Here is a 15,738-nt window from a genome sequence, read left to right as displayed (position 1 = left end):
TGATTTCTCAGCTTTCATAAACACTGAAGAAAAGGGGTTCTAATGTCCTTGTCCCTAGGACACATGGATCCTGGGAGCCAAGTTTAGTCATCGTACTTGTATATTATGTGCAAGTGCACCTCCATGAGTGTCACTGACGAGAATTAACAGCTTAAAGATTGGGAAGTCACTAACTGCAAAACAATAAACTTGGGCTGAGTGAGTAAGTTTGGATATAACACTGATAAAAAGGTCATGCTGCTGAAATGGTTGCTAATACATGACCTCAGTGCCTGGCAAAAATGTTTTCTTTTAATAGTTTTCTTCACTTAACAGTTACTCATTTCAAAATGTCCCCCTCTAACTGTGTATACTCTACTTTGGTGCAGTGCAGAGGAAATTTATTCCTTTGACATATTTATTCTTTTAATGGTTATTCATTTGAGAGAGTTTCACTGTGTGAATGTACATTTTAGTTTGGTGCAAAAGAAATTCATCGTTTTGACAGTTTTATTCTTTTAACACTTATTCATTTAAATAGGGCTTCAGTCTGCAAAGCTGTTAACAAGAAAACTCTAGAAAGAGGACACTGTAGGTTAAATGAGTCCATCACGTTGGATGCCTTAAAGAAGTACAGTACAGTTGCTCATCAGTAATGTGGCACCTACATAAAAACTTCATTTATTTTTATGACTTAACCGAAAAATGTCTTAGGAAGGCAAGAGAAAAATGGGTGCTAAACAAGGTTTAAATATGTTCCATTAGAGATGGCATCATAAATTTTGCATGTTAATTAACTGGCAAATGATTCTTCATCTGCATCTTTTCACTGTAGAACATTCATCCCAGTGGTGCACAAAAATTGTTTTTATTATTTTCTTCTTTTTTTTTTTTTAATACATAGGGCAATTCTATTTCTGAAAGTAAAATCTGATTAACTTTTTGCCATGTAAAATTAAGTCTTAGTTTAAATCAGTCCATGTCTCCAGTCAGTAGAGTGTAAACAATCCTCAGCATTATTTAGACAGTTGTATTTGGACGGGATGAACCACCCCCAAACTCTGCATTCACTGGAAAAGGAGCCTGGACCTGGATACCTGTTTTCCCACTGGCTAAAGTTAAACTGCAAAGTAATTTGATCGTCTGATTATACAGAAGTCAAGAGTTTTCAGCAGAGAGTAACTATGAAAGATATCACGTAGCATGTGTGTAGGGGGACAGATGGAAGGGAGGGAGGAACAAAAGAAGGAAGGGAGGCAGGAAGGCAGGCAGGCAGGCAGGCAGGAAGGAAGGAAGGAGGAAAATGTCTAAGGCACCATGTTTGCCAGATGAACCCAGCTTTATTGGAGAGAGATGTTTCACCCATTAGAAATGTCCCCTATCAGTCTTGTAAGAATCACAGATAAAAGGGCTCTTACCTCATTTCCAACAGTGTAAATCGAAAGCAATTCATAAGCTTTGTGAGTTTGCATCATTTATGAGAAAAAAACAGAATTGGACTTATGTTCTTTAAAGGAGAGTTCAAAAAGACATGACACAAATTAATTCTGAAATTTTACATGATCTTCCAGGATCTAGTAAAACGTATGCTTTCATTGAACTTAAGCTGTTAATGATCAACACAGAAAATAGAGAGGACTGTGAACATTTATTTGAACGTATCTTTTCTTTGTATAGTTCAAAGGCCATGCTACTCAGTAAATAACCTAAACAACATGCAATAAGGCCTTAACAGTTAATGTCTCACAGTACATTTCTACCAATGACCTATGTACTGCTGTAAGGAAGAAAAGAGAAAATTTACATTTTAGGGCATATTTTATCAATTAAAGAATTCAAGTGTTACCTGCTCACAGGAAATAAATTCTATACACTAGTCATTTTAGGAGCTTCATTAGAGGCAATAAGATAAAAGAAATAAAATTCCGACGTAACAAGTAAGATTTCTGAAGTTTTACGAAATATGATAACCCAGTTCTCACTGATGATAATAGTTATAATTTCTTTTAAATAATTTCATCAGCTGCTCATGTGTACTTTTAAATCCACAATAGTGGTCTCAGTTTTTAAAGAACTCTGGGTAGTACTGCTTCCAGCATTTTCCAAGAAATGATAAGGGCTGTTTAAGAATGGTTACTTTCAAATTTCTGAAAATTGGCTTGCTGGTAAAGCATATTGGAAAAAAATTACAAGAACGAAAACATTCTGAGTCACTAACGACCTGGGAAATAGTAGAGACATATTCTTAATGTCCTAACATTTTACCTGAATTCTGAAATATGTCAGATTCCTTGGCATTTGATTTTGAGTTTTCTATTCAAAAAATACAAATGTTAACAAGATAACTCCTGTTTCACGTCCTTTATGATCGGTACATTGAAATTCTGATTAATCTGCAGAAGTTATAGTGCTTAAACAGCTTTGTGTTACAATATTATTTTTCTTCTCAGCTATACTTTGATTGAGTTTACTAGCTTGACTGTGCAATTCTTTGAAATGAAACAAGCAAATTTTCTTTACCACAGAGTTCTATGTTTGTTATTTCTGTACCGATTTAACAGCCTCATGTCTTCTGTTGCAACTTATTACTATGGGGAAAACTTCAATAACTTGGACATTCTGTTTTGTTTTGTTTCTTTTTTCCTTTTTGCTCACAGTTCCAAAGACACCTCCAGCTAATGTAAGTGGAAGAAGTGGAAGGCGACATGAATTAGTAATAGCATGGGAGGTAAGGGACTTTTCTGATTAAAGGTTTGGTTCATGTTTATTTTTTTGTGGGCGAAGTGAAAAGTAGTGTCCTGGGGTTTCCTTACAGCACATCTTGGCAAGACGTGAACGCAAAATACTGTTCTTTAAATATGTTCTCAAGTTTCAAAGTAATGTGCATTTTCATGTGGTTTGAGTAGAGTGCGTTATGACAGTAGGTCCAAAGTCATGCTAATTCATAAATCTTTTCTTCTGGATCTACTGCTCAGGTTGATTTATTATAACTTCTGTGGACCTTATGTAAATGCTACACCATATGTAAATTAAGAAATAATTATTTTGTTAAGTATTTCATAAAAACATAAAACTAAAGCCCTGAAATAGACCTTTATTTTGAGAATATATTTTTGATGCAAGATGCAACACAGATGCATGACCATATGCTAGTGGGCAACTGAAGGAGTGGGCGTTGCTTTTCTCTGCTAACCATAAATAACAGTAGAACAGAGACTTTTCTCAAGGGGGTTCAAACTTCTGGATTTGTCATGAAGAGTTTCAGACTCAGAAAATATGTGTATATGTATATGTAAGACCAAACAAAATGTCATCAAATAAAGACATGGGATTTTAACGGAAAATATTTTCACTTAGCCAACTTCAAGAGAGATTTAGACTGTAAGAAACACAGAGAACTCTGAGTAACTACTTAAAATGTCAAATTTTAGGACACCAGCCACCTAAGACAGCTGAGACAGAGTTGTTTTCAGTTTGCTTTATAGTCTAGAACTATAAACAGCTGCATCTCTCCTATTGGGTGAGAATTTGCTGAACCCCAAACAATAACATCAGGTGGCTAGAACTGTATCTGATGCAAACTGGCCTATTCTCAGTCTCTAATATAATATATTAGTATGTAGTATTCATATAAAATGTCTTTATAGTGTTTCTCAGGTCACTGGAGATGGGGACTACTGGAGTGCACTGTATCTCCCAGTCCATGAAGGGTCAAACTTTTCCTTCAAAAGAAACCAGAGACCTACGGGTGTCCCATCCTGTGATACAGATACAAGAGACAGTTAAGAATTAGCAATTCCCATAATATAACTTCTAGTATACATTGACTTTTTCTCCTACAAAAGGAAGCTGATGCTTCTTCAGTTGTAGCTAAGCAATATAAACTGCCAATAAGGCAGAAGGTGTCAATCATTCCCCCTTGTTTCTGATTAGCTCCTTGTTTCCATCAATACCTGGTGCTGTTCTTCCTAGTGTTAATACTTTCAGCACACTATTGTTTCACATACCTCTTAAACTGCATAAAGTCATTAATCAAATTAAAATTACAAAAACATCATGGCATTTCATCTGTGTTCATCATGAAGTGGGCATATTTACATTTTTTAATTGTTTGAAAGGTTTATTCCATTTCTAATTATAGTTATCACCTCTTCAAAAAATGGTAAAAAGATAGAACAAACACAAAAACAGGCAATTAAAAGTAAGTGTTGAAATTTCTACTAAAGAACTAATCGTAAACCACTGGATAACACTCCAACAACTCACTACAGACTACTGTACTGGTAAACTGGTAACAATGGGCAAGGAGAAGGCTGAGGAACTCAACAAATTCTTTGCCTCAGTCTTCACTAGCAAGCTCTCTTCCCACACTTCTCAAGTGGATTAACTGCAAGACAGGGAGTGGGGTAGCAAACTGCCTCCCACTCTAAGAGAAGATCAGGTTCGTGACCACCTGAGGAACCTGAACATACATGAGTTCATGGGACCACATGAGATGCATCCCAGAGTCCTGAGGGAATTGGCTGATGCAGTTGCAAAGCCACTCTCCATGGTATTTGAGAAGTCATGGCAGTCAGGTGAAGTCCCTGGTGACCGGAAAAAGGGAAACATCATATCTGTTTTTTAAAAAGGTAGAAAGGAGGACCCCAGGAACTACTGACCTGTCAGCCTCACTTCTGTGCCTGGGAAGATCATGGAACAGATCTTCCTAGAAGCCATGCTAAGGCACATGGAGGGTAGGGAGGTGACACAAGACAGCCAGCACGGCTTCAACAAGGGCAAATCGTGCCTGACCAACCTAGTAGCCTTCTATGATGGAGTAATTACATCAGTGAACAAAGGGAAGGCTATGGATGTCATCTATCTGGGCTTCTGCAAAGCCTTTGACACACTCTCCCACAACATCCTTCTCTCTAAACTGGAGAGGTATAGATTTGATGGGTGGACTGTTCGGTGGATGAGGAACTGGCTGGATGGTTTTACCCAGAGAGTAGTGGTCAGTGGCACAATGTCTGGATGGACACTAGTAACAAGTGGTATCCCCCAGGGGTCCATACTGGGACCAGTACTGTTTAATATCTTCATCAATGACATAGACATTGGGATTGAGTGCACCCTCAGCAAGTTTGCAGATGACACCAAGCTGAGTGGCACAGTTGACACGCCTGAGGGATGGGATGCCATGCAGAGGGACCTGGACAAGCTCAAGAAATGGGCCCATGCAAAACTCATGAGGTTCAATAAGTCCAAGTGCAAGGTCCTGCATCTGGGCCAGGGCAACCCCCAGTATCTATACAGGCTATTATGATTAGGTGAAAAAACTCTTACAAGGCTCATCTTCAGAAGCAATTGTCCATATGTGTTCCCAGGCATGATAAGTAAAATCCTATAACACAACTGTAAGGGATCACTCTCACACGAGCAGCCATATTATGGTCAGCCACTGAGTGACTGCTTTCTAAATTAGTAAAACCACATCCGATCTTTACCTGAACTTTATTTTTTAGCCAGTATCAGAAGAGTTTCAGAATGGAGAAGGATTTGGATATATTGTGGCCTTCAGACCCAATGGAACACGTGGCTGGAAGGAAAAAATGGTGACATCTTCAGATGCCTCTAAGTTCATCTACAGAGACGAAAGTGTGCCACCTCTGACTCCTTTTGAGGTGAAAGTTGGTGTTTACAACAACAAAGGAGATGGTCCCTTCAGCCCTATTGTGGTCATCTGCTCAGCTGAAGGAGGTCAGTTGAATGTGAAGTTAACTTGTATATTATAAACTATATTAGGCTATTTTTATATGATGTGTTCTATTATACCATGTTTTTTCAGTCTTAAATTTCCAAATTCTTTACAGAAGTGCTAAGTAACATTAAACATGTTTTGCAGAGAAAAAAGTGAGCTAAGTTGCCAAGATTACCCAGAAAGCAAGTGGCAAAAGTTTAGGAATAGACTTCAAGCCACATCAGTCCTAACTTAAAAAAGAATCTCTTTTAGTGAAAGTAAATCCCCAATATGAAATTTGTAGTCTTAACTTTAAGGTGGGCTGCTCGCTCTAACAATGAGCAAAGAAAGGTTGATATTTTCTAATATCTCTGAGGTTCATGATACTTTTTTTGATGTGTTGATCAGACAACAGCTCCAAGGCTAAAAAAAAATCATTTATGCATGTTCGTTTCCTAGTTAATGGATACTAAAACTGCACAGAATGCAATCTTGTTCTTATTTTAATTTTTTTTCTATTATTTTCTTTCTTATTCAGTTCATAAGTATGAAAGTTCTGAATTTATGTCAATGTCCAAATATTCAATGTGAATTATAGCAGTAGTCCAGAAAAACAAATGAAAAATATTTCTTGAAAATTTCTATGTCAACTTGATATAGCTCTCAAAAGTATTTTGTGTGGAAAAAAATAAAGACTAATCTGTACTAGTAAAAGAAGTCATTCTGTATTGACAGGAGCCAGTGTATGGAAATTCCTGTACACACGAAAGGTAAATAAATGTTATCTATGAGAACATTTTGAGCAGCTCCATTACTGGAAGTTATATATTTCAATTTTTCTTTAGTATACTACCTTTGAGTCAGCCTACTGTCTCCTGTTAAGATAATAAAACAAGGACAGTCCTGGTACAGGTCAGAGGAACTTCATACTATCTCTACAAAAATGTCATGCGAATATAATGGTACTTCATGTGAAGCTGGAAAACATAAAATGTTATTCCATATTAGCCCACAATAAATGTGTAATTTTGGAGCCATGATGTAGCAGATACTACTCTCTTATGGTAATTATAGAGGCTGGAAAAGCTGATTTTCCTAAAAGCAATTACAATAATTTGTTTATGTTCCATTGTTTGGACCAGCATTAATAAGTATTCATATAATTGTAAAAGCAATTATATTTTAAAATGTATAAATTGCCAAGTACAACTTGGAAATTTTACAGTTCACTTTCCTGTTCCTCAATGGAAAGTGATACTGTGAGACTGATGGTAATGTTTTTATTATTTAACAGTTTCATACTCTAATCAGAAAGTTCAATAACTACAGAGTTTTGCAAGAGAAGGGAGGTAAAATCTTAATAGATTTTTTTCTTAAATAGCAAAAGCTATTTTAACAAAAGCTGAATGATGAATTGTAATAAGTAGTCCTTAGCTTGTTATTTGGATAAGACTGGAAATGGAATAATCAGTAATATATAAATCAATTTTTCTAACATTTCTTTTAAAATATGAAGCTCGCAAATTGTCTTAATAGAATTCTTAAAATTAACTTTCTCTCTGTGATCCCAGAGAGTATCACTAGAAACCAATGTTTCTGATTATAAGTCAGTTACTTGAAAGTACCTCCCATCATAGCTTTGCTAATTCAGTCTCTGTAGGTGTCTGTATGTTGGACTTTCCTTTGGTAAAAGGAATTCTATGGGGCTAAATACTTTAGAAGACTTATATTTGAGGAAAAAATATGAGCTGCTGTGACAATACAGTGCAAAATTAATTTATAAAAAGCTTTTCTCCAGAATAACCCTAGGTGATGTACTGAAAATTTAAAGGAATAATGAAACAGTTTATAACAGGTAAGATCTGGGCAATATGGAGACTGAGGACAACAGGTGTTTTAGCTTGGTGTGAAAAAAGGAGGAACTGGTTTGGAAAGAGGTATGGACTTTCACACTTCAGGAGCTAAACAAATGAATACAGATTATCTCAGGATTTCTGTTGAAGAGGAGATATTCAATGAAGATTGACAGGACAATACATTATCGTCCTAGGGCTGATCCAGCAAACCCTTAGCTTACTTGCTTTTCATCACACACTCAATTAACTGCTCTGCAAAAGCTAGAATAAAGGCCTAGGGTAAAATTATTAAAATATAAGGAAACTTTATGTTACATACTAAAAGGTTTCCCACATCTACAGATGGATCTGCGATTGTTTACTGGCATAACAAATTTGTCTAAGGAAATGTAAAACCTGTTCCTCATGTCTAGCCTGAATCTCCTGTCTTTTAGTTTAAAACCATTACCCCTTGCCCTGTTGCAACCAGCTCTGCTTGAAAGTCTGTCCCCATCTTTCTAATAAGCCCCTTTTAAGTACTAAAAGATGGCAATAAGCTCTCCCTGGAGAATGGAGAAGCAGATAGAAAGTTGTACAAAACTAGGTGAATAACCCAGGAGGAAGAAAAGCAAATGTGACTCGAAAAGATGGCTTAATGCAGTAGAAAAGTTTGAAGGAGGAGTCTTTCCTGGAGACCTTAGGAAAGGAAGAAAGCAAACAATCAAGAAGAGAAGAGGAAAAAGAGAGGTCAGATGTTTTAGTGAAGTAAAAGAGATGACAGAAGCCAGCAACCAGTTCTGAAGAGAGAATGGGGATGATCCGCAGAAGATGCGGAACAGAATAGAAAAAAAAGATACACAGTTATCTACAATAGAAGGCAGAACAGAAAGACAAAACAGAAGTGTTCCAGCACCAGGAAAAGACAAGCCTGAACCCATCATAAAGAAACCCTTTACAAGGGAAAGAGAAACCAGAGTCACGGAGGGCACAGCACGTTAGGCTGCCTGTTACAAGAAAGGCCAGAGGCTGAAACGAGCATGAACAGAACAGGGAGAAATCTCCTAACTGTACTTTCTACCAGGAAAATAATGGTATCGGATTCATGCTAGAACATACTGAAACAATGCACTGAACTTCAATGCAGGCACAGATGATTTTGATCCATAGAGAATAAAAAATTTAAACGTACAAGATATTGAAAATAAAACAATGAACAAAAGCAGTGTTAAGCACTGTTTAACATTTATATATTCTTTGGAGATTTTTCCTGATGACTACATTCTATTTCAATGCTGAGGGGCTAAGAATGCCAAGACTACTAATACAAGCTTTCAGTATCAGGGAAATTGTATGAAATCTCTATGCGTGTATTTAATTCACTGGAAGAGGAAAACTGGGAAAATCAGAAATATGGCAATGGATAAGAAAATACAAGAGTGTAAAGATAAAATTGCAGAAGATGGAAAAGACTGTACCGATAAGAGTGATTGCCAAGTAGGCTTGCTTTAGCAAGCATGACTGGACAAAGTAAGAGCTACATCTATGACTGCCATGGATGTTGAGAGCTAGTCCCCTTTATGTGCTCAAGAACCTGGGGTGAGGTCTGTTCCCTCCCAAAGCAATGAAAATTGAAAAAGGAAAAAAAAAAAAAATCTATCCAGAAAAAATAAAGTTATTTCTATATAAGTACAGAAAAAAAAATACCAGGCTTGTCAAAGGCTTGGAAGACTACTGATAGTATTTCTTAAGGATCAGTCTTAGATCATGTATATTTAATTTTTGAAAGTGCTAATAGAAGAACTGGTTATAATATTGTTGTTATTACAACTTCAGGATGCACTGTCAATACAGGCAAAGATCTGAATACCTCAGAAAAATGTGAATTAGAGGACTAGAGGAAGAGGACTAGAGGAAGAGAAACATGAGCTACACACAAAAAAGACTCAAATGTTTTAATTTGTATCAGGTCATCATTCTTATAAAACTACCACAAAGCTTTGCTAAAATCTTATCTATAGTTCTGATTGCTCATGCTTTACAAAGAACTCAAGATTATAGAGGTTCAAAGGACTAACAGGATCATCAGGAAATGAGTAGAAACCGTAAGAGTTTGTTTCTTTTGTCCTCACAGAAAAAGGTCTGAGTTTGGATAAGATGCCGTCTGCAAATCAGGGAAATTAGTAGGGATGGTGAAGAGCATTTAAAGGTAAAGAACAATGATGTGACACCTTTTTATAGCAGACAGCTATTCTTTATCCTTGAAGCCAACTAGACTAAAAGAGTTCACATCTGCACATTTGAACACTGTCGTTTTCCAGACTGTGGTTGCATTCATCCTGCGAACCATCCCTGGCCAGGCACCAGCATATTTCTGGGTGTATTTTGCAGCAGCACTAATTGGCCAGAGTTAATACATCACCACGGATCATGGTAACTATTTAAGACTGTGAACAACTGTATGTCCATGATCAGGATGGTGCCTTGTCTCTCTGTTCCTGTTTATTTTACGGGTATAGACACAGCCAATCAGCACAGGAATAAATATGAATTAGGATACATGTGGTATAGAGATAGGTGAGAATATAAAAGGAAACAGAAATAAGATTCTGGGAGAAAAAGGAAACCAAACCAGTTTCAAGATGACTTAGGTCTTTTATAAAGTTGTTGGGTTTTTGTTTTTGTCTTTGTTTCTTTAACAATTACCACAATGGGTGATACAGAATCAGTTCTGGTAATTTCAGTATCTCACTTCTCCTTCAGGCACCTTGCAAAATCCTCTTCTCAAAAATTGAAACCTCTATAATTTTGATAAACAGTGCAGTGAACACTACTAAAAACCTCTAGATATGAAATAGAGAGCCCGGAGCAGTATAAGGTAAAGCTTGAAAACTCTCAGTCTTGCTGTTTAAAACCTCCCAAGGGACCCTAAATGAACTTCAGTAATACATACAAGATGTAACGATACTGCACAAACCTTTTGTTCTTGCTTCATACGGATTTGTACTAATTCATTGAACCAATGGAGAACCAAAGCTCTCTGCTATATGAAAGGCAAAGGGCCATGTAACAGACTTTCAATTTTGTTCCCCCACAACTTTCAGAAGTTTTGCATCAGGCCAGCTAGCAGGTGATGTGATATTAAATAAGACACTGCAGAGTGAAGGGGTGTTCTGGTTAGGCCCATGTCCCCTCGCTTTTCATCCTGAGCCTTTATTTAAACAAACAAATAAATTACCCTTTTAATTTAGAGGAAAGAATATGCAATTACACACTTTTAAATACAGCCTCCATGTCTTTAATTAAAATTTTACATTCCCAAAGTGAAATCCTGTGGTTTATTTCATAGCTTAAGCTGAGCTGCTTGGGGTTTAGGTGAACCTGAAAATTAATAAATTAGCATATTAGCTGTAAACTACAGGGGATTATTTCCTGTTTCTGCCAGCTTATCCAAGTGGAGGGATCCCATAAAGTTTCAATTAAAGCTGTATCCACTGATTTTTTTGAAGAACAAAATCACAATCATGACATATAAGAGTTTATTAAGCATTCCTTTGATTAATGCCACTAGACCCCGTGGGAAGTTAGGTGTGCAATCAATATAATAGCCACATCCCCTTCTCCTGTGCTGAGGATAACTCTGGCTGCCACCTCACTTGGTGGAAAGGAACCATTTATATTGATGAAGATGGCAATGCTCCTCTGAACTTCTAATCCACCAAAGCCTGAATTTTATCAGTTCTCGTATCCAACTTTTACTCACATGCCAAAGTGAGTGAGCCGTGTGTAGGTAACACACTGGTAAAACATTAATGGAATAAGGCAGCTCCTTATTCCCACATGACACTCCACTGTGTAATAAATCCAGGTTATTCCACAGATGAGAGTCACAGCAGAATATATGCTGTGAACAAATATGCAGGAGACCAGCATTACAGGAGTAGGCTTGAGAAGTTCTACCTGACAAGTAAGGGTATTTCACCACCAAATAAAAGAGGTCCAGGGCAGAAGTCAGCACTGCAGGCCTAATCACTGGTTCACTGCTTAGTCAGTTCCTCACCCTTCTAATTTTTATGTTTCAAAGTCCTCTGCAAAGACACCAGTCAGAGAGAAGATGAAAATAGAATGGACTTGAGGAAAACTGAGAAGTCTGAGGGCCTTTCCAGGAAACGGTCATCTCATTTTTGGTGTTTTGCGAATCAGACTTCTTTTCCCCTTACAGCACAAGATTCTGGAGGAATTCTTATTTTGCAGGCAGCCATGCTACCACAGGTCTGATGGAGTTCCCAAACCAGGGTCACACATCAAACAGGCTGAGAGGTGGAGCTGAGCATAACATCCCTTGTTTTTTCTCAGGAATGGAAACAGTCTACTGGATATCCCCTGATTTGGAAGATACTCCCCGTGACTATTTCCAGCAAGGGAGGAAATGCTAACACTTTCTTTAGCTACAGGTTGACACAACAGGGACAACTCCTCATGATTTTCCTTCTGATACATCTCTCTTGTGGATTTTTCCGCAGAAAGGAATTATCGCAATCATGGGTCCTTGCTGAAGTCCCAAAATCTCAACTATGTGGAACTGCCTGGAGTCATAATGCTGAGGTTCTTAGCTTCAAATAAAAGCTCAGATTTTGAACTAGAGAAGTGTGTAAACATCCTTTCTGGAGTTAAAATTAAAAGTGAATGGGTACTAAGCAATTTGATGAGGAGTGCTGACTGAGGCACTGTTCACAGGAGAGTTAAAACAAGATAAACACGAATAGGCCCTTGGACTTTTTTAAAAGTTACATCATGTGGAAGTCTTTAAGGATGAACATTTCAGAAAAAAAACATCAGATCAATGCAATTAGTGTAATTCCTTGTCTTACTTTCTTATAGCCATCACAAAGACCTAGAGATTGAATATGTTTCATTAAAGTGTGATTGTGGCACAATGGAAAGATAATGTTTTGTGGACATTGCACACAGCCTTTTGAGAACTTGCCATGCTGCATCTCTAATTCAATCAGGAAATATTAAAGGGACCATTAAAGTTGTTGGCCCCTTTTTTTTTTTTAATCAGTATGACCTCAGGCAGACACCAGTAGGGTTAACATAATGCCAAGATAATAAGAAAATAATGTGATTGTAATATCAGTGACCATTATAGAAAACCGTAATGAACCTGTCGAACTTATCATTAGTTTTAGACACACAGAATAAAGCATGACATTGGAGCGAACCACAGACTGTATTATATCACCAGAAATTATATGGTCCTCATCTTATCTGAACCAATAAAAAATGCTATTCAGTCTCCATAAACTTTCAGACAGTCATACTCCTAAATATACAGTTTCTCTTCTTTTGCTGATCACTTATAATCTCAATGACTAGTATCAGTGAAACTGCAGTGAACAATTTCTGGAAATGTAAGAAATGCATTTTCTTCACATAAAAAACCTCCTAACTATTTCTACCCCATTTTTTGAAAACATTTTTAAAAAATATCAGAAAATATTCTGTGTTTCTATTTTGAGCAATACATAAACAACCCCTAGTGAATGTTATGCAGAGGAAATTATTTCTACATTTATAGACAGTGTAAAGGCTGCCAACCAACATTTTGTGTACGTGTCGAATTATTTGTCTCACTGCAATCTTTTCTGACAACAAGGTAATTGCTTCAATAATACAAAAACCAGAAAATAGCTTTTGCCACATAAATCTTAGTAGTACATAAAATATAAAGCAGGGTGTAACTATCAAACAGAAAATTGTATTATGAGGAATATATTTCTTCATATCACAATTCTTCCAGTATTGAATTCAGAAGATCATTTCACTTATTACTTGAGATATTTTTTTATTCTTTGTTCCATATATATTTTATACTTATTAGTAATACTCATTGTTGACGAACACCATTTTTCATCACATCAGAAATGTTTCTTTTAAGTAAATAAAAAAGAAGATCACAAAGAGATGCAAACATTAAAAATCTGACATCAAAAAGGATGAAGAATTTCTACTAGCCATGTCAGAGAGAAAGTGTAGGGCAGCAATTCCAGAACAATGCCTGCAATATGATCAGAGAAAAAAGGGTAGCTAATGAGTCATGGCTGATATCAGGCATCTCGCTAAGGCAGTTTGATCACTGAAGAAAATGTATCATTTCAACTCAGGCTGTTCTGAAAGGAAACTCCTTTTCTGTAGTCCTGTTAAATGAGCTCAATATATATACATATATTTTTTTTAGAAAGGTATTTGATGTGCCTCCCTGTAACATAAAAACCAGGACCTCTGCCTGCCCTTCAAGAGCAGATCAACACATTAGAAATGTAATGAGGAACATTTGGCCAAGGAGGAAATTGCAGGCTCTGTGTCTGCAGGGGAATGTGAATTCACCTTTTGGCTGAGCAAGTGAGCTGCACCAGAATGGTGGAGAAATGCCACTGATGTGTGCTTTGCTGTGTGTTCAAGCCTCCTCTCCACAGCTTGTCTTAAGCAAATTTTCAGAAATATTTAGGTAATAAAGCAAAAGACCCAAAAGATTTCTTTAACTCATGTCTCATGTGACAGTTTTTGGACACTTTTCACTCCCAACGCAATAACTGGTGATACAAATTCGTAGTATGTTCAATGGCCTGTCATGGCAGATCTCTATGTACGTTTACTTAACCTCCCGACCACTGAAAGAAGTTGGGCTTCTCTAAAGTGTTCAGTGATATGAAAGTGCAAAGTGAAATGTGCCTGTGGCAACACGGTTGGGCAAGTGTGATATTTAAACATGCTGCCGCCCTAAGTCTCCAGCGTGCAGCCAGGCCAGGCCCCAGCAGCACTGAGGGACACCCACCCTGGCTGGAGGGCAGGGAGGGTCCTCTGCTCCAGATAATCAGGAGGTCAGGACTGCGGAGTGTCCTATGAGTAGTATGGAGATAGAAGCACAGACATAGTACCAGTGGTAACGACACAGGTCATCAGAGGGGCAAACCCTAGGTCTTAATGCCTTCTTTAGAAAAGCGTGCATCCCAGGCCTAAAACAGTCAATGCTTCGCAGCGGGGGGAATGATGGCATGCCCCAAACACTGGTGCCTGTGACTTCAAGGACGTAATAATATGGTCCTAAAAATTTATTTTAAGTAGCACTTCACTACAGCTCTGGGTATCGCTTCTTGGTATAACCCTGGAAGAGCACTGACTGAGCACCCTAGCAAGGTATCACTCATCCTGAGCTGACAGAATGGCACTAAAACTCCAGGAAGAGAATGAATGCTCCATTTACTGCTGAAGTCAGGCTGATCAAGGGCTATGAAATGGCTGTGTGGAGGGGGAGGACATTTACAAATATTAAAGTTGGGGTTTTTTTAAATCATAGACAAGAGATTCTGTCACAGTTTGCTGCACCCGTCATCAGTGATGAGATATTGATGTAGCATGACAGAAATAAAGAAATACAACAATAATAATCTCTTAATCTTGTTCAGTTTTTCATGTTCCCTGTAAATGTCATACCTTCTTGTGAGTATTAAGGTAGAATAAAGGAAGTAAATGACAGTTTCGGATGGAGTGTTTTTGATAAATACAAGTTGTTACAGTGGAGGTTTATTGTTTCAATTTTTCTTAATACAGAACCTACTGCTGCTCCCATCGATGTCAAAGCTACAAGTTTGTCTGTATCAGAGATTCTTGTTGCGTGGAAACATATTAAAGAAAGTCTAGGAAGACCACAGGGATTTGAGGTATGAATACAGAATATCATCATGAGAAGTCTTGTTGCTTTTGCTAGCATTGAATTCTGTTAACATATGCAGTAGTGAAACTTCAATAGAAATTATGCTCATTTTAGAACAGATATGACTAGCTGTAGAGCAACAGTCACAGCTGTAGCATCAGCACATCCCTTATTTATTTGTACTTGAAAACTGTTCAACACGAGTTCTTATAACATCTCTTTGCCACTTCAAAAAGAGCTGAAAGAACTGCAAGTGACCCAGCACGCCTCTTTCAAAGGCTGGGGAAGATTAGGTATTGACTGTTTCCAGCTCTAAGTGACCAGTTCAAACGTATTATTTACTGAGAGCCATCAACACAGAGAAAGGGAACAGCCTCTGCCATCCCTGTGCTCTCATCCTGCAGCGGCCGGGGGACATCTGCTGGGCAGATCGTAAAAGGTTGGATGTCAGGAGGGGAAGCAGCAGCCGCACAGTCCATAGGAAAAGC

At 37.6% G+C, this 15,738-nt stretch overlaps 1 protein-coding gene across 1 annotated transcript in view; it reads left to right on the top strand.

The window, feature by feature from the left end:
• Positions 1 to 15,738, top strand: part of CNTN5 (contactin 5) — a 361,776-nt gene that overhangs the window by 334,271 nt on the left and 11,767 nt on the right. Inside the window, exons 17-19 of the mRNA XM_065645468.1 lie at positions 2,637 to 2,707; positions 5,487 to 5,721; positions 15,148 to 15,257. Coding sequence (XP_065501540.1) covers positions 2,637 to 2,707; positions 5,487 to 5,721; positions 15,148 to 15,257 — 416 coding nt within the window. The remainder of the gene's footprint in view (positions 1 to 2,636; positions 2,708 to 5,486; positions 5,722 to 15,147; positions 15,258 to 15,738) is intronic.

The sequence above is a fragment of the Caloenas nicobarica genome, chromosome 1, assembly GCF_036013445.1.
Source record: "Caloenas nicobarica isolate bCalNic1 chromosome 1, bCalNic1.hap1, whole genome shotgun sequence".
NCBI classification, from domain to species: Eukaryota; Metazoa; Chordata; class Aves; order Columbiformes; family Columbidae; genus Caloenas; species Caloenas nicobarica.
The sequence above is the reverse complement of the archived record's forward strand: the minus strand, read 5'-3'. Positions and strand labels throughout refer to the sequence as shown.